The following is a 25,644-nucleotide window of genomic DNA, read 5'->3' as shown; positions in this document are numbered from 1 at the left end:
TTGACTTTTTTCATAATATCTACTACGTTCAGTGAGCAGGTGGTGTTATGTGTGACCATGTGTGTTGACTTTGTGCGTTAGTTTATTTGTGCCATGAGTGGGAAAGGCTGTTTACATGTCATGTATAAAAATGCTGTGCAATGACATATTGAATTGTACATTATTGTTAATGATCTGCATTGTTCATGATGTCCACAAAATTTCAGCAGAAATTGACTATTTAGATGGAGTCACCATATGGAACAGATACTTTATTAAAAGTGACACCCATGGAAGCAGAAGTGTTTTAAATGTAGACTCAAGTAATCATAGTTTTCCTTTAACTAAGTGTATAAACAGACCCATCTGCACATTCATTTCCACTTTACCTACCTGTAACTATAAATGAAAGTAAATGGCTACCTGTTGTGCTGCATTCAGCCAGTTGATGACTTGCGGCAGGGACATATAGACTCTGTGATGTGTCGCTGGCACGAACCAGGTTCTCGTCATCAAAGTCGCTCCAGTCGTCCCAATCATTTCCAAGATCAAAGCTGACACTTGGTATTTGTGACAGTGTCTCGTTGTCGCTGCGATGGCCCTGATGCCAGGGTCTCTATGAGATAGAATTGGAGTTAATTGAGTTCAAGAGCAGTTTGGAGGTTTGACTCACAGCAGCATCGAATCCAACATTTCTCCAGCTGCTGGAACCTTGAAAATAATTCAAAACAAATGGTTGATTGGAGGTTTTGTGCTTTTTGGGCTCAATATATGGAGAGTGTTTAACCTTGATAGTAACGAGCTGCAACATCAGCGTGGACTGCCTTCTCCATTGTTCTGTGCGCATCTATAACGGCATCTCAAAAAGATGCGAACATAAAACATATATTTAACCACGCAACGATGCGGATGTGAGGAATTTTGAAGGGGAGACTGTACCGTCGTCCTGCTGAAAACGTTGAGAACAATTTTCTCTTGGGAGATGCATCGTCTCAGTGGGAGCATCGTGGTATCCGCCATTGCTTAAAAACACAATGTAAACAAATAAACTACAACTACTGACACTTTATTTCACCAAGCTGGCAAGAATCACCTGGATAGAGAGTGCACTTTCTTAGCATTGTATGCAAACTGCTGCATGTTGACACCTGGAGACTCCTCATTCATTTTCATCTAATGAGAAAACAATATTCAAACACAACACCACACTATCAAGGTTTTTAATGTTAGCCAGTGAAATATTTCGATCCCGTGCACAGTTACCGTATTTTTCAGACTCTCAGGTGCACTTGAAACCCTTTAATTTTCTCAAAACTCGACAGTGCGCCTTATAACCCGGTGCGCATAATGTATGGAATAATTTTGGTTGTGCTTACCGACCTTGAAGCTATTTTATTTTGTACATAGTGAAATGATAAGGTTGACCAGTAGATGGCAGTCACACAATAGAGATATGTGTACACTGCAATATTATGGCAGTCACACATAAGAGATATTTGTAGACTGCAATATGACTCAAGTAAAAAACACAAAAATGTTATATGTTCCATTGAAAATATAGAACATTACACACGGCGCTCAAAAATCTATCAAAATGTTTTAGTACGACTTTGGTAAGCTATGAAGTCGCACCGCTTGATGGATTGTACTGTGCTTCAACATATGAATAACATATTATCTGGCGTTTTTGTTTCGCAATATTATGCAAAAGCAACTTTTCTTACCTTCTGGTACCTGCTGATCTGTATTTGGGATCTGCATAAGTCCTGAATATTTGCGCGCATCCGCCTTTGTAGTCCGTGAAGATACCGTAGTCAATAAGCTTCTTCTCTTTCTCTATCTTTGTCACGACGTGGACTATGGTGTGATTATTTTCCCGAGATGCAAGTAAAGCTGGACTGGTCATGGCGTGAAGGTAAATACATATTTATTTATAACACTCAAAGGAACAAAAAGCGCGCTCAAGGCGGATGTACAAACTTGACTAACGAAACAAAAAGACTTGCACGTGGGCAAAAAACTGTGAACAATTAAACAAAAACACTAACTGTGGCATTAATAGAAAAAACTTACGTGGACATGGCATGAAGTGCGCAGAGGTAGACAAAGTTTGACAGGGGTAAGAATGCGGGGTTTCGCCAGAAAGACAAACTGAAAACAATGAACTTAAATACTACAGACATGATTAACGAAAACAGGTGCGTGACTCAAAACGTGAAACAGGTGCGTGACGTGACAGGTGAAGACTAATGGGTTGCTATGGTGACAAAACAAAACAAAAAAGTCCAAAAACAAAACCGAACATGAATGAAATAAAACATGATCACACAGACATGACAATCTTCTTGTTATGGAACATTCATCCTCCGCTGTTGCCATTTCTAATATAAAATAGTGCAAATTTATTTACTTATATCTGTCAGTAAACTCGCCATGAAAGCGCTAAAACATACCGGTGTAGTGAGTTTACATTATTCACCCAAGGAACTTTAGTTATTAGAGAGTTCCGGTCGGACGGTTTTTGACGGGACACATTTCCGGCGTTGTTGTTGAACTAGTGAGCCACGGATGACAAGATGCTGCTCCGTTATTGATTGAAGTAAAGTCTGAATGTCATTAAAACTGTTAGCTCCATCTTTTGACACTTCTTCTGGGGACGGCGTGGCGAAGTTGGTGGAGTGGCCGTGCCAGCAACCTGAGGGTTCCTGGTTCGATCCCCAGCTTCTACCACCCTAGTCTCGTCTGTGGTGTCCTTGAGCAAGACACTTCACCCTTGCTGCTGATGGGTCGTGGTTAGGGCCTTACATGGCAGCTCCCGCTATCAGTGTGGGATTGTGTGTGTGAATGGGTGAATGTGGAAATAGTGTCAAAGCGCTTTGAGTACCTTGAAGGTAGAAAAGCGCTATATAAGTATAACCTATTTACCATTTACCATTCCACTCCCGTCCTTGCACGCTACACCGCTACAACAAAGATGACGGAGAAAAGACGCTGCCGAAGGTGAGCCACGTAAATAAGACCGCCCACAAAACGGCGCATCCTGAAGCGACTGTCAGAAAGCGGCTTGAAGATGATCTGTAAAACATCATCTTTGCAACATTTTGACCAATGAACCACCATTACGGGCTTCACGGTGGCAGAGGGGTTAGTGCATCTGCCTCACAATACGAAGGTCCTGAGTAGTCTTGGGTTCAATCCCGGGCTCGGGATCTTTCTGTGTGGAGTTTGCATGTCCTCCCCGTGACTGCGTGGGTTCCCTCCGGGTACTCCGGCTTCCTCCCACTTCCAAAGACATGCACCTGGGGATAAGTTGATTTTACAACACTAAAAATTGGCCCTAGTGTGTGGATGTGAGTGTGAATGTTGTCTGTCTATCTGTGTTGGCCCTGCGATGAGGTGGCGACTTGTCCAGGGTGTACACCGCCTTCCGCCCGATTGTAGCTGAGATAGGCTCCAGCGCCCCCCGCGACCCCAAAGGGAATAAGCGGTAGAAAATGGATGGATGGAACCACCATTACATGTTATGTAAACCACAAGGAAGTCTTTTCCATTTAGAAAAAAATAATAATAAAATGACCCCTTTAATGCGGCCTATAATCCGGTGCGCCTTTTGTATGAAAATAGACCTGACTAAACCCGCTCATCGGCAGTGCGCCTTATGGTCCGGAAAATACGGTAGGTTTGCATTACATCCTCATCTGTCGTCTCACCTTGAGTCGTTTGACAGGCGTGGGCGAAAGTGTGTCATATCGACTCTTCAGATCCCTCAAATGTGAGGAAAACCCAGACCCAGACACTCGGTTGTTCAGCCTCTTTCTCACCACACCTGTTTTACCTTGGGAGAAGATGAAGGATGCTCTGTAATGTACAATCACACTGACACACACACACTGAGGGGTGGATGATTATACTTACAGCAGTCATGGCCACACTGCTCCTTATTCTTGCAGAGGTGGTTACACTGTCTTTTATTACCATTGCCACTATCTGCAGTTGCATTAAAACTGGTTAAGAAAAGGGTTGAAATAACATTGTCATGTATTGATAATATAAAACCACGCGTGTGGCACCTTGCTCTTTGGAGGATGTGGCCTTTCCCCTCACAGGCACCGCTTTGTTTGGTGCTGTCTGCTGTGGCCTTTGTCCAGCAGAATCATGAGACGTGTCGTACAGATGATCAGTTTCAAGGCTGTGGGCTCCAGAGTAGTACACATCGAATGTCTGCTGGATGTCTAGGCCAACTGTAAAAGAGAAGAATGATGAAAAGACAATCTGGAACAACTGAAACAAAGCTGACACTGAGGACCATTGTGTTGTTTTTGTTATCGTATAATTACCATATTCTGAGCTAATGAGATTAACGCTGATCTCATCTCCCTTTAAAGCCTTTGCCACCTCGATCTTCTTTGACCAGGAACTGCACTTCAACAGCATAAGGTCACTGGAAAATAAACACTATTGATTACTTAATGAATAGCAATCTGTTTGTACTTAATTTCAGTAAATACAGTGCATCCGAAAGTATTCACAGCGTTTCACTTTTTCCACATTTTGTTATGTTACAGCCTTATTCCAAATGGAATACATAAACATTCTACAGACAATACCCCAAAATGACAATTTGAAACGTTGTTTTTAATTATGAATTAAATACAAATAAAATAATGAAAATTACATGTACATAGGTATTGACAGTCTTTTCTCAATACTTAGTTGATACACCTTTGGCAGCAATTCCAGCCTGAAGCCTTTTTGAATATGATGCCACAAGCTTGGCACACCTATCTTTGGGCACTTTCAACCATTCCTCTTTGTAGCACCTCTCAAGCTCCATCAGCTTGGATGGGAAGGTTTTCATCCAGGATGTCTCTGTACATTGATGCATTCATCTTTCCCTCTATCCTGACTTCTCGCCCAGTTCCTGCCACTGAAAACCATCCCCACAGCATGATGCTGCCACCACTGTAGGGATGGTATTGGCTTAGTGATGAGCGGTGCCTGGTTTCCTCCAAACATGATGCCTGGCATTCACGCCAAAGACTTCAATCTTTGTCTCGTCAAACCAGATACTTTAGTTTCTCATGGTCTGAGAGTCTTTCAAGGGCATTTTGGCAAACTTTTGACTAAGAAATGGCTTCCGTCTGGCCACTCTACCATACAGGCCTGATTGGTGGAAGGTTCTCCTCTCTCCACAGAGGAATGCTGTAGCTCTGACAGAGTGACCATGGTCTTGGTCACCTCCCTGACTAGACTAAGATGAATGCAACAATGTACAGAGACATCCTGGATGAAAACCTTCCCATCCAACCTGATGGAGCTTGAGAGGTGCTGCAAAGAGGAATGGTTGATACTTTGAGTACCTTGAAGGTAGAAAAGCGCTATACAAGTACAACCCATTTATACTGCCCAAAGATAGGTGTGCCAAGCTTGTGGCATCGTATTCAAAAAGACTTGAGGCTGGAATGTCTGCCATAGGTGCATCAGCTAAGTATTGAGCTATCAATACTTTTTATTTTTAATAAATTTGCAAACATTTAAAATAAACATTTTCACATTGTCATTATGGGGTATTGTGTGTAGAATTTTGAGGACAAAATTAATTTACCGTATTTTCCGCACTATAAGGCGCACCTAAAGACCTCCAATTTTGTCAAAAGCTGACAGTGCGCCTTATAATCCGGTGCGCCTTATATATGGACCAATATTGAGCCTCCAACAGGTAAAAGTTTCAATCAATCAATCAATCGCAACTACGGTAAGCAGCCGCCGACTTCATTTTCCCCCGTAGAAGAAGAAGACTGCGTGACTCTCGTTTGAGTCACACATTAAGAGTGTTACTAAAACGGCCTCCTTTCATCTCCGTAATATCGCTAAAATTTGTTCTATTTTATCCACTAGCGACGCTGAGATCATTATTCATGCGTTCGTTACGTCTCGTCTCGATTACTGTAACGTATTATTTTCGGGTCTCCCTATGTCTAGCATTAAAAGATTACAGTTGGTACAAAATGCGGCTGCTAGACTTTTGACAAGAACAAGAAAGTTTGATCATATTACGCCTATACTGGCTCACCTGCACTGGCTTCCTGTGCACTTAAGATGTGATTTTAAGGTTTTACTACTTACGTATAAAATACTACACGGTCTAGCTCCAGCCTATCTTGTCGATTGTATTGTACCATATGTCCCGGCAAAAAATCTGCGTTCAAAGAACTCCGGCTTATTAGTGATTCCCAGAGCCCAAAAAAAGTCTGCGGGCTATAGAGCGTTTTCTATTCGGGCTCCAGTACTATGGAATGCCCTCCCGGTAACAATTAGAGATGCTACTTCAGTAGAAGCATTTAAGTCCCATCTTAAAACTCATTTGTATACTCTAGCCTTTAAATAGACCCCCTTTTTAGACCAGTTGATCTGCCATTTCTTTTCTTTTCTCCTCTGCTCCCCTCTCCCTTGTGGAAGGGGTGGGGGGGAACAGGTCCGGTGGCCATGGATGAAGTGCTGGCTGTCCAGAGTTGGGACCGGGGTGGACTGCTCGCCTGTGCATCGGTTGGGAACATCTCTGCGCTGCTGACTCGTCTCCGCTCGGGATGGTGTCCTGCTGGCCCCACTATGGACTGGATTCTTACTATTATGTTGGATCCACTATGGACTGAACTCTCACAATATTATGTGAGACCCACTCGACATCCATTGCATTCGGTCTCCCCTAGAGGGGGGGTTACCCACATATGCGGTCCTCTCCAAGGTTTCTCATAGTCATTCACATCGACGTCCCACTGGGGTGAGTTTTTCCTTGCCCTTATGTGGGCTCTGTACCGAAGATGTCGTTGTGGCTTGTGCAGCCCTTTGAGACACTTGTGATTTAGGGCTATATAAATAAACATTGATTGATTGAAGAAGAAGCGCGCGGTGCATGCTGGGATATATGACTGCGCGAGGCATGCCGTTTCATTTCCATTTGTTTGTTTATGTAAAGACCCCAAAATGGCTCCTATTAAGAGACACGCTTACGATGCAGAATTTAAACTTAAGACAATCAGTCACGCAGTAGAACACGGGAATAGAGCAGCAGTGACACTGACTCCATTAATGGCGACTTCGACGAGACGGAGCCCGGTCATGTTGGATGCCGTATCCGCCCAACTGTTTAATTCGGACACTGAAGAAGAAGAATTTGAGGGATTCGTGGATAAAGTGAGCTTTACATGTTTATTTTGTGTGTTGTGTTGTGTGACATTAACGTTTGAGCAACGTTGAGTTATTGATATATTGTTATTGCTCTGCACTATTTCGAGTGTTACTATATTGTGATTGCACTAACGTTTGATTTACCGTAACAGTATTACTGTTTTTTACCTGTTTATTGAATCAGGGAAAAGTTCCCCTCCACTATGTGATATAAATGTTGCACTACATGTTATACCTTGCTGTTGTTAAAAGATAAACAAAACACCATGTCACTGACTTTACCTCGAGGAAAATAATAAAACAGCTGTTTATTCATTTTGGGAGTGAACTGAGTTGTCAGAACGCTGGTTTGTAATCCATTAATAAAGTGTGACTGACCTATCTGACTGTTTTGTTGACATTCCCTTTAGCGCAGCTCCATCTAATGGATGTATAATGTAACCCCAGCCTCTATTCTTTGCGCCTTATAATGCTGTGCGCCTTATATATGAACAAAGTTTTAAAATATGCCATTCATTGAAGGTGTGCCTTATAATCCGGTGCGCCTTATAGTGCGGAAAATACGGTAGTCCATTTTGAAATAAGGCTGTAACATAACAAAATGTGGAAAAAGTGAGACGCAGTGACTATTTTCTGGATGCGCAGTAATTTAGCAAAATCAATTGGTTGGCAAAATTACAACAAAGCCAAATGTTTTATAAAAGAGGCTTTTTCATCCTTACGTGAATTTTTGCCGGAAGACACAATTGTTGTCAGAGTCTCCTATTATCAGAGACACATAATGGTTTTCCGGAGCTGTTCTCCGAGACAGGAGCTGCGCTTGGTTTTTGAGGTTCACCGTCACAATGATCTCAGCTGTACTGCAGCTATACCTCGGCAGCTGCAAAAGACAACGTTCATTTGGGAGAAAGCCGGAAAATAAGGGGGGTGCAACCGCTAAATAAATTCTGCATTGCAGTTCGGGCAAATGAAAAAGGTTTTTTACCTGCTCCAAAGTGACCTCATACTTTGGCAGGTGCAGGACAAATTCTTTAATTAGGTTTCCAAATGGTGGATGTCTGTTAAGTATCTGAAAAAAAGGACAATTGATTATTGAGTTTTTACCTTCATCAACAACTGCTTAACATATTGTGAATAAATGATACAGATTTCAAAACATTATTTCTTGACTTGGATTAAAAGAGGATCGACTTTTCATACTTATGGGTACCTGCTGTTGTGTATTTGGGATCCACATAAATCCCCAAAATGTGAAATCAAACTGTGAAGGCATTGCGGAGATATTTATAAAATAATCTTGCCTTTCTTCCTACTTTCGCCAAACGAGCTGTTCGGAAATTGCTCCTAGTGTGACGTTTTTGTAGTGTGTGACATCAGCAAATTATCCGTTGATGGTAGAAATGGACCCAGTGTACCTTGTGCCCGTCCGCCATCATAGTCTTCATTGGAGTTAATAAGCTCCTTTTTTTCTCTATCCTCTTGTTGTGGGGCACACTGGCTTGTACATGCACATGTTGCCATCTCTAATATGAAGTAGCGTATATATATAACTTATATCTGTCAGTAGACTCCATATGGAAGCGATAAAAACTAAAACAAAGATGGTGTGGAGAAGACGCGGTCAAAGTGGAGGCACATAAATTAAAAACGCCTACAAAACGCGGCGTTCTGAAAAGAACCATCAGAAAGCAACTTGAAGATGGTCTGCATAACATAATATATGCAACATATTGACTAAAGAACCACCATTACATGTTATGTAGACCACAAGGAAGTATTTGAAATAATTTAAGGCAAATAATGATGTGTCATACTGACGGTCTACATTGTAAGAAAAAGGGTCTTAATATTATTTTCAATTGATAAATATCTAAATTGACACTACTGTGTATACCTTTATCTGTGCATCCATTTGAAGCCTCCTCTACTGATGAAAAATGGCATTTGTTGGACCATATTTTGTGGCATTTTCTGCTCACCACAGACTGTATGCACTGTTTATAATCTCTCACCTGAGGAACCAAAACTAAAGTTCAATTGACTTAAGTATAATTGAAGTTACCTTAGCAAGTTTGCAAAATGTGTTGTTGTTTTTTTCCCCTTCCTGGGGAGGCTCTCCCTCACACTGAACGAGACCCCTGAATAAACTGTGGTAGAACGAGATATATCGACTGTATGAACAAGTGTGAGTACATATTTAACTTAGATCCGACTAACTAAAAATACTGCATAAGAAGGGACTCATAAATAACTGATGAAAAATACATTTACCGTATTTTTCGGAGTATAAGTCGCACCTGCCGAAAATGCATAATAAAAAAGGAAAAAAACATACATAAGTCGCACTGGAGCCTGGCCAAAACTATGAAAAAAACTGCGACTTATAGTCCGAAAAATACGGTACATACATTTGTGTTGCTCTAAAATAAATAAACTAAATCAATAATGAGTGTTTCTTAGATAAAACGCCAATATAACTTAAGTGCAAATTAAAATACAGCTTCACCACTTTAGTCATAATTTTTGCGCTTAAACTTTGACTTTACTTCTAGACCACTTCTGTTTGTTTGAGATTGTCATTACTGCTACATGTGGTGGAAAAGTGTCTAACAACTGAGTATGGCCCTGAGAAACAGATATTTTTGGCCAGCCCTTTAGTAAGTAAATTTTATTTATAAAGCGCTTTTCACAGATAAAATCACAAAGCGCTGTACAAAACTTAGGTGAATTAAAACGGCAATTGAATTAAAACAATAGGGGCGATATGATAAAAAGGATAAAAAGTGGAGTAAAAATGATAGTTAAAAGGTTCATCAACTAAAAGCTTTACTACTTTTCTTATGCCTTCTGATATCTCTCTCTCTCTCTATGTCCACTACTTGCTGTACATATCCTACCAAGTCAGACCTACGCTGTTTCAATATCCATTTCTCTGTTCTCAATTGTTGATGACTGATGATAACAACCAAACCTAACCCCCCCCCCGAATTGTAAATAATGTAAATAATTAAATATATACACCCTGATGATTATCTTGTGTGATGAATGTATATGATAGTATATATCTGTATCATGAATCAATTTAAGTGGTACCCGACTTAAACAGGTTGAAAAACTTATTCGGGTGTTACCATTTAGTGGTCAATTGTACGGAATATGTACTTCACTGTGCAACCTACTAATAAAAGTCTCAATCAATCAATCAATCAATCAATCAAAAAGAGAAGTCTTCAAATGTTTAGTATTTTAGGGCTAAAAAAAACACAGATTTAATTAATTTGATCACTGTTTTTGCGAAAATGAATGATAGCGGCATCTTTGCACAACATATTTAAACCGAGCGATTCAATCAAGACTGTAAATAGTCAAGTAAATCCAAAACATTTCAGTATGCAGCAGCATTAGATTAATACGATCGCCCCTCTTTGAAGTAATGAATGACTGTGGCAAAAAATATAATCAGAAAGGCTCCAAATAAGACTGGAAATAGTCCACAAGTGAGAGAAATTGCATTATTTCTGCAGACAAGAAGTGCTGGGATAAGCAAATGGTCAATAGCTCGAATGCACAGTACACACACAGGCCTTTGGGGCCAAAAGATTCAATGACATTTAGTCCTGTATTACCAATTCATGATAGAAGACACTTTACACATGCAGCAGGTCAAGCGCGGTTCTTATACATTAAAGAGAACCACATTTTAAAAAAAAAACAGATAAGGGGGGTACTCCGACAAAGTCCAGTAGTGTAAGTATGGCCTTGTTTGAATTCTCAGTAAAAGTAAAAAAATAGCAGAGGATGGTTTCGATCCATCGACCTCTGGGTTATGGGCCCAGCACGCTTCCGCTGCGCCACTCTGCTTGACTGCGATGCAAGCACTGTCCATTTACGTCAGCACACACACCGCTGCAACATCAGCAGAATGCTACACACATTATCAAGGAGGTGCCACCACACTTGCACCTCATTTGTCATAAACTTCACTAATTACATTTGAATCATTGTTTTCATTATCCATACAACGGCTATTTTTATATATAGTGTTCCCTCGTTTAACGCTGAGATTACGTTCCAAAAAATACCCGCTTTAAGTAAAATCCGTGTAGTAGAATTAAAATGTTTATGTGTTTTCCTTCATTATATTTTTTTCATTTACACTATATGTTTTTTTCATTTACAGGATTTTTTAAAAATTTTATTTACTGTGCATGTTTTTTCATTTACAGGTTGTTTTTTTAACTATATGTTTTTTTTGTTTACAGTACTGTACAGTATATGTTTTTTCGTTTCTTATATATATTTTTGAAGTCTGTAAAACCCCTAACCACACACTTTATAAACTTTTCTCAGACAGGTTTTAACATTTTCTCACATTTCTCTTGTTTAAACACTCTCAAAGTTCAAACCTTTGTGGATTTAAAAAAACAACAACTACAGTACACTACAAACATCAAAACCTGTTTTTTTAGGGCTCTGGGATTTTATTTATTTTTTACCTATAAATAGAATGAGAATCAGAATCAGGTTTATTATAAGTATACTTGCATTTACAAGGATTTTTTCTTCGGCAGTTGTTAGCTCTCTAAACATACAACAAATAGAAAAGTATACATTCACTGAGCAAGCAAGTACTCTCGGTGCATACTTTACAGCAAGACATATACTAGTCACCTATCAACATTATATACAAGTAAGACTTTAAAAGATTTGGTGCAAAGAACAAATATATACATAACATAAATATATAGTGACAAAAAGTGTAGAGAATGAGTAGTGCAAAATAGCCAGGCGCACGGTCTGAAATGGGCAATAAGCTTGTGATCTGCAATAAATCTGTAATATGCAGGATGCATGAGTGATAAAGTCAGTAGTGTCAGTAAAGTCCGGCTGTGCTTGGGAACAGATCAGATTGTGCTGTCCACCTTATCTACTGTTCAGGAGAGTGATGGCAGTGGGTAAGAAGCTGTTCTTGTGTATAGTAGTTTTTGTGTGCAGGGATCTGTATCGTCTGCCAGAGGGGCTCTTTGGTGATGTTCTCTGCCCTCTTCCTGGTCCTGCTGGAGTCCAAGTCCTGTAGGGGAGACAGGGGGGGCACCAATGATCTTTTCCGCTTGTCTGATTGTGCGCTGGAGTCTGCATCTGTCCTTGTTGTGGTTCCCCCAAATCAGGCAGTAATCGATGAGCAGAGAATGGATTCAACTGTAGCAGTGCGGAATATGACTAACAGCTCTTGTGGTAGGCCATATTTGCTAGGTTGCCGTAGGAAGTACATCCTCTGCTGAACCTTTTTGAGGATTGAGCTGATGTTTGTCTCCCACTTCAAATCCTTGGAGATGATGGTTCCCAAGAACTTGAAAGAGTTCACCAATGACACTGGGCTATTGGATATTGTGAGGGGAGGCAGCACCGAGTGGTGTTTCCTTAAGTCCACAGCCATCTCCCCAGTCTTTTTAGAGTATTTAGCTCTAAGTTGTGTTGACTACACCAAAGCACCAGCCTCTCACCTTCCTGCCGATATGCAGACTCGTAACCATTCTGAATGAGCCCAATGACAGTGGCGTCATCTGCAAATTTCAAGAGTTTTACAGCTTTGAAGTGCAGTCATTTGTGTATAGGGAGAAGAGCATTGGAGAAAGGACGCACCCCAGTGGCACTTCAGAGTTGATTGACCTTGTTCTGGATGTGATGTGACTCTCTGGTGAAGGTGGCAAAGAAGAAGACTGTGGAAAAACTACTGAGCATCATGGATGATGCCAGTCACCCTCTGCATACCGTTATCAGTAGCCAGAGGAGCCTGTTCAGTGCTAGACTGCTTCATCCCAAGTGCAGAACTATCCATCCATCCATTTTATACCGTTTGTCCCTTTTGGGGTCGCAGGGGGTGCTGGAGCCTATCTCAGCTGCATTCGGGCGGAAGGCGGTGTACACCCTGGACAAGTCGCCACCTCATCGCAGGGCCAAGTGCAGGATTAAAGGCCTACTGAAATGCGATTTTTTTATTTAAACGGGGATAGCAGGTCCATTCAATGTGTCATACTTGATCATTTCGCGATACTGCCATATTTTTGCTGAAAGGATTTAGTAGAGAACATCGACGATAAAGTTCGCAACTTTTGGTCGCTGATAAAAAAGCCTTGCCTGAAGTAGCAGACGATATGCGCGTGACGTCACAGGTTGTGGAGCTCCTCACATCTGCACATTGTTTACAATCATGGCCACCAACAGCGAGAGCGATTCGGACCGAGAAAGCGACGATTTCCCCATTAATTTAGGTGAGGATGAAAGATTTGTGGATGAGGAAAGTGAGAAAGAAGGACTAGAGGGCAGTGGGAGCGATTCAGATAGGGAAGATGCTGTGAGAGGCGGGTGGGACCTGATATTCAGCTGGGAATGACTAAAACAGTAAATAAACACAAGACATATATATACTCTATTAGCCACAACACAACCAGGCTTATATTTAATATGCCACAAATTAATCCCGCATAACAAACACCTCCCCCCTCTTGTCCAAATAACCCGCCAATACAACTCAAACACCTGCACAACACACTCAATCCCACAGCCCAAAGTACCGTTCACCTCCCCAAAGTTCATACAGCGCATATACGGTACCGCGTCTGCGTATCCAACTCAAAGTCCTCCTGGTAAGAGTCTCTGTTGTCCCAGTTCTCCACAGGCCAATGGTAAAGCTTGACTGTCATCTTTCGGGAATGTAAACAATGAAACACCGGCTGTGTTTGTGTTGCTGCAGCCGCCCGCAATACACCGCTTCCCACCTACAGCTTTCTTCTTTGCTGTCTCCATTGTTCATTGAACAAATTGCAAAAGATTCACCAACACAGATGTCCAGAATACTGTGGAATTTTGCGATGAAAACAGACGACTTAATAGCTGGCCACCATGCTGTCCCAAAATGTCCTCTACAATCCGTGACGTCAGGCACTGACGTCATCATACCGAGAGGTTTTCAGCAGGATATTTCGCGCAAAATTTAAAATTGCACTTTAGTAAGCTAACCCGGCCGTATTGGCATGTGTTGCAATGTTAAGATTTCATCATTGATATATAAACTATCAGACTGCGTGGTCGGTAGTAGTGGGTTTCAGTAGGCCTTTAATAGACTCAAAACACCTTTCTCCCACACGCCATCAGATTGTACAACTCCTCTCTGGGGGCGAGGGGTGGTACTAGGATGACAGGGAACGCCAAGCAATAATAATACTGAATTAAACTGCAACAAAAAACAGTGCAATTAACAGTGCAATACATTTTAAAGGTGCAATATACACATCACATCTTTGATATAATCGACAGTATTACCGTTTTTCTTCTTCTTTTTTTTCGCTTCATAACATTGTCACTACTGCTTAGTTTCTCGTGTTATATTCTTATTTTTACTGTTATATTTTTATTCTTATTGTTCCTTTTTATTTTTATTCTTATTGTTATATTTTCTATTTAATTTCCATTTATACCTCCATTATTTACTTTTTAAATTCTATCTCAAATCTGTACACTGGTGTTGGAATTTAAATTTTCCTGAGGGAACTCTCCTGAAGGAATCAATAAAGTACCATCTATCTATCTATCTATCTATCTATCTATGTCTTTTAACCGCACATGCTGGCTCCTGTATGTCAGGAAGCTGGAGATCAAGCAGGGGGCACAGCGAGGTGGGAGAATTTGGCGGTGAGGATTTCAGGTATGATGGTGTTGAACGCTGAGCTGAAGTCAATAAATAGTATCCTGGCATATATCCCTGGTTGGTCAAGATGTTGCAGGATGACGTGCAGTCCCATCATCCACCGACCTGTTTGGTCTGTAGGCAAACTGCAGGGGGTCCAGCTGGTGGCCTATGGTGCTTTTAAGATGGGACTGCACTCACCGTTCAAAGGACTTCATGACGACTGAAGTCAAGGCCACAGGGTGTAGTCATTCGGTTCAGTGATGGAGGATTGCTTAGGGCAGTGGTTCTTAACCTGGGTTCGATCGAACCCTAGGGGTTCGGTGAGTCGGTCTCAGGGGTTCGGTGGAGCCTCCGCCGCGGAGGTCAAGACACACCCGACTCATCGTGTAAATAAAAACTTCTCCCTATCGGCGTATTATGGATACGGCAAGAGCAGAAGTCACACTTATTTGCAGGTGTGTAATTTGTTGTGAGTTCATACACTGTGTTGGTTTTGTTCTTTGAACAAGGTGATGTGTCACGGTTGGGGTTGCAGCTTGCTGCGGGATCGTTCCTCCAAAGCTACACGGACTACTACGGACGACAGCGTGAGGTAGGAGTTGGTTTATTTAACTTAAATAGTAAATGGATACAAACAGACAAAAAACAAACAAAAGGAAAGCGTGCCGTTCGCACGAGAAGCTAAAACAAAAACTTACTTAGCACCGGAATCAGGAATCAAGACCAGGAATAAACAAACGTGACTGTTGCATACAGCAAACAACGAAGCTACAATGAGTGACCGGAAAAGGCAGAACTAAATAGAGTCTCTGATGAGCAACAGGTGCGCGAAAAGGCAGGTGAAAATCATAAGTAACCATGGTGACTAAACTCAGGAAGTGCATAACCAGGAACTAAAAAGGAGTCCAAAACAAACCGATAACACAAAACATGATCCGACCACGGATCATGGCATGATGTTCATGCACGGTTCATATTGTGCACCAGTAAAAAAACATATACCGTATTTTTCGGAGTATAAGTCGCACCGGAGTATAAGGCGCACCTGCCGAAAATGCATAATAAAGAAGGAAAAAAACATATATAAATCGCACTGGAGCCCGGCCAAACTATGAAAAAAACTGCGACTTATAGTCCAAAAAATACGATAACTTTGTCTTGAATTTGAAGAAAAAAAAAATATATATATTTTTCACTGAAGAAGGGTTCGGTGAATGCGCATATGAAACTTGTGGGGTTTGGTACCTCCAACAAGGTTAAGAACCACTGGCTTAGGGACTGGAATGATGGTGGAGTTTTTGAAGCATGAGGAGACTTCCCACAGCTCCAGTGATCTGTTGAATGTCTTTGTGAAGACAGGTGCAAGTTGGACAGCACAGGTCCTGAGACAGGAAGGTGTAACTCTGTCAGGTCCTGGTTCCTTTCAGATGTACTGTCTCTGAAAGAGGCGGCGAACATCTTCCTCATGTATGATTAGTGTGAATTGTGTGTTGGGCGGGGGAGGGGTAGCAAGGTGAGTGGAGGTGATTGCAGCTGGACTGTAGTGGGGGAGGGGTGTAGATGGCCCTTTATCAAAACGACAATAGAAGCTATTCAGCTTCTTAGCAAGGCCATAATTAGCATCAACTTTGGGTGATGGTCTTTTGTAGGTGGTCATTTCTTGGAGTCTTTTTCCACAATTAAGATGAGTTGTTTGCTGAAAATTGGACTTTCAGCCTCTCAGGGATTTTTTTTGCAGCTTTGATTTTCTTATTCAAAATGTTCCTGAGTGTTATGTACAGAGACCTGTCTCCCGCTCTGTATGCCTCCTCCTTTGCCTGACGCAGCTGGTACAGTTTTGCTGTGAACCATGGTTTGTTGTTGTTGAAGGTGCGAAAAGTCTTTTTTTGGCAAACAGACTTCCTCACAGAAACTAATGTAAGATGTCACAGTGTCTGTGACCTCATCCAAGTCACTTGTGGCATCCTCAAACACACTCCAGTCTGTACAGTCAAAGCAGTCCTGTAACTCTTCCTCCGCCACATTTGTCCATTTCTTTACTGTCCTGAATGCAGGCTTTGTAGATTTTGATTTTTGTTTGTAAGTTGGGATGAGATGGATCAAGTTGTGATCAGAGCAGCCAAGAGCCGCACGAGAAACAGAGCATATTTGCCAACCCTCCCGATTTTCCCGGGAGACTCCTGAATTTCAGTGCCCCTCCCGAAAATCTCCCGGGGCCACCATTCTCACGAATATCTCCCGATTTCCACCCGGACAACAATATTGCTACACCATCCTTCACTGGGCGCCGTTTCCGGCCGGATAATATATAATAACGGTTACACCTCGAAGTCAAGCGCGGCAATCAGAACAGAAGAAGACGAAGACGAAGCAGAAGAAGAGACATGGCGACGACGAGTAAGAAGAAGAAGTACGCTTGCAAGTTCCAAAATGATTGGAAAAAAGAATTTCAGTTCATCCTGGACAGCTCGAAGAGGAAGGGGTATGCTGCATGCAAATTTTGTAGATCAGACTTCTCCATTGAACACGGTAGTCACTCATGAGCGGTAAGAGAAGCACAAGGCTGCGGCAACGCAGCACCGGTCACAGCCCAGTATTATGGGCCACCTTGCTAAATGGAGACCCGAGGGTGTAACTTATGCCGAGACAAAGATGGCTATGCTGATAGCCACAAGCAACATCCCGTTCTCATTTGCGGATGTTTTCAACAAATCCGTGAAGGATATGTTCCCGGATTCAGAGATCGCTCGGCAGTACGCAAATGGCAGAACAAAGGCTACTCAAATAGTGAAAGGTGAGTGTATAGGGTTGCCACCTGTCCCTTATAATACGGTGTCGTCCCGTAACTTAAGATTAAATTGTTAAATATTATTATAATTTTTTTAAAGTAAGCAGCAAGTACAGTACAGTTAGTAGAAAAACTGTGTTTTCATTACTGTGTATTTGATAGGTGCCATTGCCCCGGAATTGGACAAGGAAGCGATCGAACTGTGCCAAAAACCAACCCTTTGGTCTGATGTGTGATGAAAGCACAAGCAGAAATACGGATAAAGTATGTATTTTGTATTTACACTTCTCTTGTAAAGTAATTTTGTGGCTGCTGTCAGTGAAAATTGCTCTCTAAATATACATATATATATATATATATATATATATATATATATATATATATATATATATATATATATATATATATATATATATATATATATGTATATGTATATGTATATATATATATATATATATATATATATACATATATATATATATGTATATGTATATATATATATATATATATATATATACATATATATATATATATATATATATATATATATATATACATATATATATATATATATATATGTCTTAATAAGGTTATCCAAAAAATAGTGCTCGATACCGTAGTAGAGCGCAATATATGTATGTCTCCTGATGATTGAGGGAACCCCTCATGAAACAGGCCTGTAGAGATGAAGTAGTCTTGTGATTTTTTCCCACACATACATATATATATATATATATATATTTTTTTATATATATATATATATATATATATATATATATATACACTGTATTTTTCAGACTATAAGTCGCAGTTTTTTTCATAGTTTGGCCGGGGGTGCGACTTATACTCAGGAGCGACTTATACTCAGGAGCGACTTATGTGTGAAATTATTAACACATTACCGTAAAATATCAAATAATGTTATTTAGCTCATTCACGTAAGAGACTAGACGTATAAGATTTCATGGGATTTAGCGATTAGGAGTGACAGTATGTTTGGTAAACGTATAGCATGTTCAATATGTTATAGTTATTTGAATGACTCTTACCATAATATGTTACGTTAACATACCAGGCACGTTCTCAGTCGGTTATTTATGCCTCATATAACGTAAACGTGTTCAGCCTGTTGTTCACTATTCTTTATTTATTTTAAATTGCCTTTCAAATGTCTATTCTTGGTGTTGGGTTTTATCAAATAAATTTCCCCAAAAAATGCGACTTATATATGTTTTTTTCCTTCTTTATTATGCATTTTCGGCCGGTGCGACTTATACTCCGGAGCAATATATATATATATATATATATTTAAAGGAGTTTCTGATATTGGCCAGGGATTGCGATCCGAAAACTCAGGAGGTGGTGTATATATGGTATATATATATATATATATATATATATATATATATATATATATATATATATATATATATATATATATATATATATATATATATATATATGGTATATATATATGGTATAAATATATATATATATATATATATATATATATATATATATATATATATATATATATATGGTATATATATATGGTATAAATATATATATATATATATATATATATGTATGTGTGGGGGAAAAAAAAAATCACAAGACTATTTCATCTCTACAGGCCTGTTTCATGAGGGGGGTACCCTCAATCGTCAGGAGATTTTATATATATATATATATATATATATATATATATATATATATATATATATATATATATATATATATATATATATATATATATATGGTATATATATATTATATATATGACCCCCAGCGGGCCTTTTTAATATCTCCCTAATTCTGAGGTCTCAGGGTTGGCAAGTATGGGACAGAGTGGTATGCCCCTTTAAGAGCCATGTAGCAGTGATCTAGTGTGTTATTGTCTCTGGTGGGACATATTAATGTGCTGTCTGTATTTCGGAAGTTTGTGGTTTAATTTAGCCCTGTTAAAGTCGCCCAAAGTAATGATCACCAAGTCCGGATACTTGTGCTCTGCAGAGTTTACCTGATCAGCGAGAGTTTGCAGCGCTTCACTCACTCTGGGGTTAATATAAACTCCGACCAGAATGAATGAGGAGATTTCCCACGGGGAGTAAAATGGCTTACAGTTCAGAAAAAGTGACTCCAAGTTCGAGCTGCAGTATTTACCGAAAACAGTAACATCTGTGCACCAACCTTCGTTTATGTAAAAGCAGATTCCCCCTCCTTTAGTTTTTCCTGATAGCTCTTTTTGCTGGTCTGCGCAATGTAAAACGAACCCAGGTAGGAGTAATCCGTTTTTAGGAATCATATCACTTTATCATAAAGCCCGCAGCATTTCCACACATAACCAGAGTCACACAATCTTTTTGGGCCTTAAATCCTGCGCTTTTGGCTTTGTCCTGCATTATAAAGGTGCGAGAGGGCATTCGTTTCCAAAACAAGCATGTCTCATCCATATTAAAAACTTGTTCAGGATTATATCCACCCACCCACAGTACACATTCTGTACAGTACAGGACACATGGCATGAAGAAGATTGATTGACAATGGTCTACAGTCCTTTAGCAAATCAGGACGCAGAACACAATGCACATTTATATGCTGTAAAACAAAAAGCATGCGACACTGTAAAAAAAACACACACAAAATCGGTGACAGCCAGGCCGTGTAAAGTCAACTGTGTTGTAGCGAGGGAACACTACGTGGATGGGTGGAGGGAGGGTTTCTACAGTTTAGTTTCAATGGAACTAAGGATTTAGGGTCTTGGCTCAAAATTCACCTACACAAAAAAACTGCAACTTGTCATTGCAGAGGATGATTCTATTCTTCCTTACTACTGACCAGATGCCCTTGAGCAAGGCAAGAAAAATACATTTTCATTGGGGAATTTGATTCCGTGTTGTAAAAAAACAAATGGTAGAGCAATATATTGTATTTTTGTGGGGCTGTTAAAAGAGACTGACCAGCTCGATCTCTCTTGGATTGGTTTGCTCGATCTTGCTGAATGTGGTGAGTCCAGCGTTCACCATTGCTGTTGAAAGCATCTGACCTGAAATCAGCGTGAAAGTCTTATCATTAAATCTTCACCATTGACTGATGTTTTGCATGTTGACATCCTCCCCACCTATCTTGTCAAGCTGTTTTGAAACCATCGGCGAATTCTCCCAGAGCTTGGCTCTGAAACATTTGGCCAGAATCAGAGAGTTCAGCAAAGCATTGAACCCGATCTTGGAATGCTGACTCAGGAATTCAAAAAGACCTGATGAGAGTCCAAACACAATCAACGTAAGAGTATGTTTCCACAGCCCAGACTCAGTTGTGGTTCGACATACACTTGCTTATTCGCATTCCAGTCCTGAAGATTTTTGCCGTGTCCTGTGTGAGGCTAAACTCTTGAAGTGGGATGGAACCCAGCTGAGCTTGAATTAAGCTGCGAAGAAAAAAAAAGCGTAGGGTATATTAAAAATGAATAAGAAGACACTGAAAATAGACCCACCTACCAATTCACTTTCATATCACTGCTTTTGATCTTTCCTTCCATCGGAAACCTGTAAAATACATTTGGGATGTGGGTTTATTTGCACAAGGCACCCAAAATTAACTTTTAGATGATATAATCTGACCTGATAGTAACCCTGTTCTTGTCATAGTTCAGCATATTCAAGGATCTCTTCTCATTCACCCTCAACTGGATGTCGCTGAACTCTCTGCTCTTTGACACCAGATCAATCTGTATGGATAGACATTTATGGTCCCAGTGCAATACTGCTCAACAAGCCCAGGAATTGATTGATTAATTGATTAATTGAACCTACCAGGTCAGACAGGTTCTCAGTGCCAGACACTTTTCTGAACTGCTGCATGGTGTCAAAGGCAACATAAAACCTTGCCATCAACCTGCCAGCCTCTGGGAAAACATACAAACAAACAGGAGTATCCTGGAAGCACAGACCTCCTAACAATTGTCAATTGCAAAAGGATTAAATCAAGCGTGTCTAAAGTGTGGCCCGGAGGCAATTTGCAGCCCCAGTTTATTTTTTATCAGCCTGCGGCACATTCTAAAAATACTATTTTAAAAAAACATTAAAAAGTGGAATAAAAGAGCAAACAGGTGAAATGTTTTTTTGTTTTTTTAACTGTCACTGCTCAAAAAGTAATAATAAATTAAAGACAATGGTGTTATGAATTATTGACCTACTCCAAGCTTCAATTACTTCACATATTACACATTGAAATATTTTTTATGGAAAATATTGCATAGTCTGTGTTTTTGCCATATAAAAAAACACATTTTTATTTGACAATAAGAGCATAAAACAAACAAACAAAAAGATATAATAATACAAACTTAACTATGCTACAACTGAAGTTGATATAGAGACTAGAAGCTTTGAAAGTAAAAAAAATAATATGTAGAATCTATTTTTTATACTTTAATTTTGTCATTTGTCATTTCTCAAAAAGTAATAATGAATTAAAGACAATGGTGTTATGCCAGTTCCAGGTCCTAAATGCCGGTCAAAGTGTCCCAACTTGTCGGATTATATCCTCAGCCATCTACTTTTCAGGTGAGAGGCATGATTTATGATCTACAATAAACTTACAGGGAGCAAGGAAACGAATAAGCAGCAGACCGCTCGATGATGTAAACATGTGATCACGTCCCTGCTATAAATAGTTTGTCTGTGTTAGCACTTATAATAACAATATCACTAATACTTGTTAATGTTCAAGTCACCAAATGTAAATGGAGTATTGTTGGCGCTTTTTGAATGGTTATTTATTGGATTTTATGGGCGGAATAGTGGAGCTCCTTTTGGCAGACTTGTATTTACCTTTATTTAATTCCTAGAATGCATTAAAAAAATCCATCTATCGTCATGTCTTTCATAATGATTGTGAACGATAGGCAGAATTCCCAAAAAAGCGCAGTTCCCCTAAAGTGCATTACTTTTGTAATTTTTCTTAAACAAGTTCAAAATGCTGTGGCATCATTAACTACCACAATCGTGGTCATGATCGCTTCAGGAAAAAGAGGATTTGGCGAGATCTGTCTCATTTACAGTGTGAAAGTATTGCCTAAGGAACTAGGGTTGGTGAGCTAATAAAGGACTATGAATAGCCTGAATAGCAGCTGTGAGAACATCAAACATGACTTTTAACGCCATCACCTGGCGCATGTTGGTGTGTGCACAGCATTTTCTCACTGGTAAGTTTGAATCAAAGCACTTAGTAGGATGTTAGCGTCAGCCAACCTAGCTGGGGACGACAGACAACGTACCGTATTTTGGACAAAAGCATTGTGTCTATTTACTTTTAGTCTTGGGTAAGCACAAAAATGAATGAGTAGTACTTTCGGAGCAGTAGCACAAAGATACAATTATTTAAATGTAATAACAAGCTTGTTTTTTGGGGGGAAACCTTATGAAATGAGGCTGGGCACCTTCACACCATCTCGAACACACAGGAGATGAAAGCTGTGGATTATGTGCAATTTAAAAGGAAGACAATGAGCCTTAACAGACGTTGCATTCAGAAATTCTCTGTTGATGACATATAGACACGTTTGACTTGGACAATGGCGGCAGCTAACTTAAATCTTTTGTCCATCGGATGTGCTCGTGTGGATTATTTCCATCAATGCAACTTAATTTTTCCAGGTAGCGAGCCTTTGGAACAAGGTTCAGTTTGTTTCGGTGCGGCCCCTTGATTTTTTTTATTTTCTACGATCCATTTGAATCCAGTTTGTTGCTCTATCTCACTTTACCGTGGGTACAGTACAGCCATGTAAACAACGTCCAGCAAAAATGGCTACCTGGCACCCACAATGCATTGCAAAATCGAACACATCCGCCCTTCTGCGATTAATGGCCAACTGTTAAATAAAAACTGCACAACACCACATTCAGTGGCATCCAAAACCTCTAGCCTCACGTCCAAATGCATGAACCTCATGATTTGACATTTTTGTACTGTTTAACACAAGTATCTCAACTTGTAACCACATTTATAGGTCAGAAAAGAGAAAACTCCTCATAGTTATCTCTACCTGTCGGTTTAATGTTGACGTCTTCATCCATACTGATCAAACCAATAGTGGACAGAGAGTTGAGATTCTTCAGACAGAGTTCTACAAAAGGAGAGAATACATTGATTTTAAACTCTATAGAGAGTAGTGTGATAAAACATTCCTAATTTCCAAACAAAGTACAAACCCTGTTTCCATATGAGTTGGGAAATTGTGTTAGATGTAAATATAAACGGAATACAATGATTTGCAAATCATTTTCAACCCATATTCAGTTGAATATGCTACAAAGACAACATAATTGATGTTCAAACTGATAAACATTTTTTTTTTGCAAATAATCATTAACTTTAGAATTTGATGCTAGCAGCACGTGAAAAAGAAGTTGGGAAAGGTGGCAATAAATACTGATAAAGTTGAGGAATGCTCATCAAACACTTATTTGGAACATCCCACAGGTGAACAGGCAAATTGGGAACAGGTGGGTGCCATGATTGGGTATAAAAGTAGATTCCATGAAATGCTCAGTCATTCACAAACAAGGATGGGGCGAGGGTCACCACTTTGTCAACAAATGCATGAGCAAATTGTTGAACAGTTTAAGAAAAACCTTTCTTAACCAGCTATTGCAAGGAATTTAGAGATTTCACCATCTATGGTCCGGAATATCATCAAAGGGTTCAGAGAATCTGGAGAAATCACTGCACGTAAGCAGCTAAGCCCGTGACATTCGATCCCTCAGGCTGTACTGTATCACCAAGCGACATCAGTGTGTAAAGGATATCACCACATGGGCTCAGGAACACTTCAGAAACCCACTGTCAGTAACTACAGTTGGTCGCTACATCTGTAAGTGCAAGTTAAAAATCTCCTATGCAAGGCGAAAACCGTTTATCAACAACACCCAGAAACGCCGTCGGCTTCGCTGGGCATGAGCTCATCTAAGATGGACTGATACAAAGTGGAAAAGTGTTCTGTGGTCTGACGAGTCCACATTTCAAATTGTTTTTGGAAACTGTGTGTTACGTCTTGGGCGCATGGCTGAGATTGTCGTGTTCCTTCCAAGGCAGAAGACAAGCAGGAGCGGCGTATAGGTAAGATTAAGTATTTTTAATAAATAAAAGGCAGGACAAAAATACAAAACTGAGGACGCTAGCAAGCGTGGAGCTAAACAAAAACCAAAATGTCACCAAGGGTGAAAAACGGGGAATGCTGGATGGCAGAATAATGTAAAGAGCGAGGAGAAAACCAGGGGAACGTAAATGTTGCATAAAGCAAACATTGACCCAGCACTTACTGCTGGGTGACAGGAAACTATAAAGGGGAGTGATTAGCCAAAACACCTGGTGGAAACACTAATTGCAAAACTACCGTAAGACAGGTGAGGAGAATCAGTGCCCATGGAAACCAACAATAAACAGGGAAAGAGGGTGCACCCAGGAAACAGACTAAAACAGAAACATAACCAACATAAATCATGCCATGATCCGGGTAACGGATCATGACACTGTGGACGTCGTGTCCTCCGGACCAAAGAGGAAGAGAACCATCCGGATTGTTATAGGCGCAAAGTTGAAAAGCCAGCATCTGTGATGGTATGGGGGTGTATTAGTGCCCAAGACATGGGTAACTTACACATCTGTGAAGGCGCCATTAATGCTAAAAGGTACATACAGGTTTTGGAGCAACATATGTTGCCATCCAAGCAACGTTACCATGGACGCCCCTGCTTATTTCAGCAAGACAATGCCAAGCCACGTGTTACATCAACGTGGCTTCATAGTAAAAGAGTGCGGGTACCAGACTGGCCTGCCTGTAGTCCAGACCTGTCTCCCATTGAAAATGTGTGGCGCATTATGAAGCCTAAAATACCACAACGGAGACCCCCGGACTGTTGAACAACTTAAGCTGTACATCAAGCAAGAATGGGAAAGAATTCCACCTGAGAAGCTGAAAAAATGTATCTCCTCAGTT

The 25,644-nt window shown here is 40.2% G+C and overlaps 1 protein-coding gene across 5 annotated transcripts in view; it reads right to left on the bottom strand.

The window, feature by feature from the left end:
• The window catches only part of hfm1 (helicase for meiosis 1), a 69,637-nt gene that overhangs the window by 8,382 nt on the left and 35,611 nt on the right, over positions 1–25,644 (bottom strand). For 3 of the 5 annotated variants that reach the window (XM_061940997.2, XM_061941008.2, XM_061941024.2), the window contains exons 20-37: positions 23,692–23,772; positions 21,458–21,549; positions 21,266–21,372; positions 21,143–21,190; positions 20,975–21,072; positions 20,767–20,901; positions 20,606–20,691; positions 8,153–8,236; positions 7,890–8,047; positions 4,317–4,420; positions 4,050–4,220; positions 3,895–3,966; positions 3,690–3,814; positions 1,073–1,152; positions 919–1,001; positions 767–838; positions 653–690; positions 403–595 (exon numbers count right to left, since the gene is read on the bottom strand). In XM_061940997.2, coding sequence (XP_061796981.2) covers positions 403–595; positions 653–690; positions 767–838; positions 919–1,001; positions 1,073–1,152; positions 3,690–3,814; positions 3,895–3,966; positions 4,050–4,220; positions 4,317–4,420; positions 7,890–8,047; positions 8,153–8,236; positions 20,606–20,691; positions 20,767–20,901; positions 20,975–21,072; positions 21,143–21,190; positions 21,266–21,372; positions 21,458–21,549; positions 23,692–23,772 — 1,827 coding nt within the window. The remainder of the gene's footprint in view (positions 1–402; positions 596–652; positions 691–766; positions 839–918; positions 1,002–1,072; positions 1,153–3,689; positions 3,815–3,894; positions 3,967–4,049; positions 4,221–4,316; positions 4,421–7,889; positions 8,048–8,152; positions 8,237–20,605; positions 20,692–20,766; positions 20,902–20,974; positions 21,073–21,142; positions 21,191–21,265; positions 21,373–21,457; positions 21,550–23,691; positions 23,773–25,644) is intronic. The other 2 variants (XM_061941016.2, XM_061941033.2) reach the window with 2 other exon arrangements.

The sequence above is a fragment of the Nerophis lumbriciformis genome, linkage group LG03 (assembly GCF_033978685.3).
Source record: "Nerophis lumbriciformis linkage group LG03, RoL_Nlum_v2.1, whole genome shotgun sequence".
Taxonomy (NCBI): Eukaryota; Metazoa; Chordata; class Actinopteri; order Syngnathiformes; family Syngnathidae; genus Nerophis; species Nerophis lumbriciformis.
Note: the sequence above shows the minus strand (reverse complement) of the source record. Positions and strands in the feature narration are given on the sequence as shown.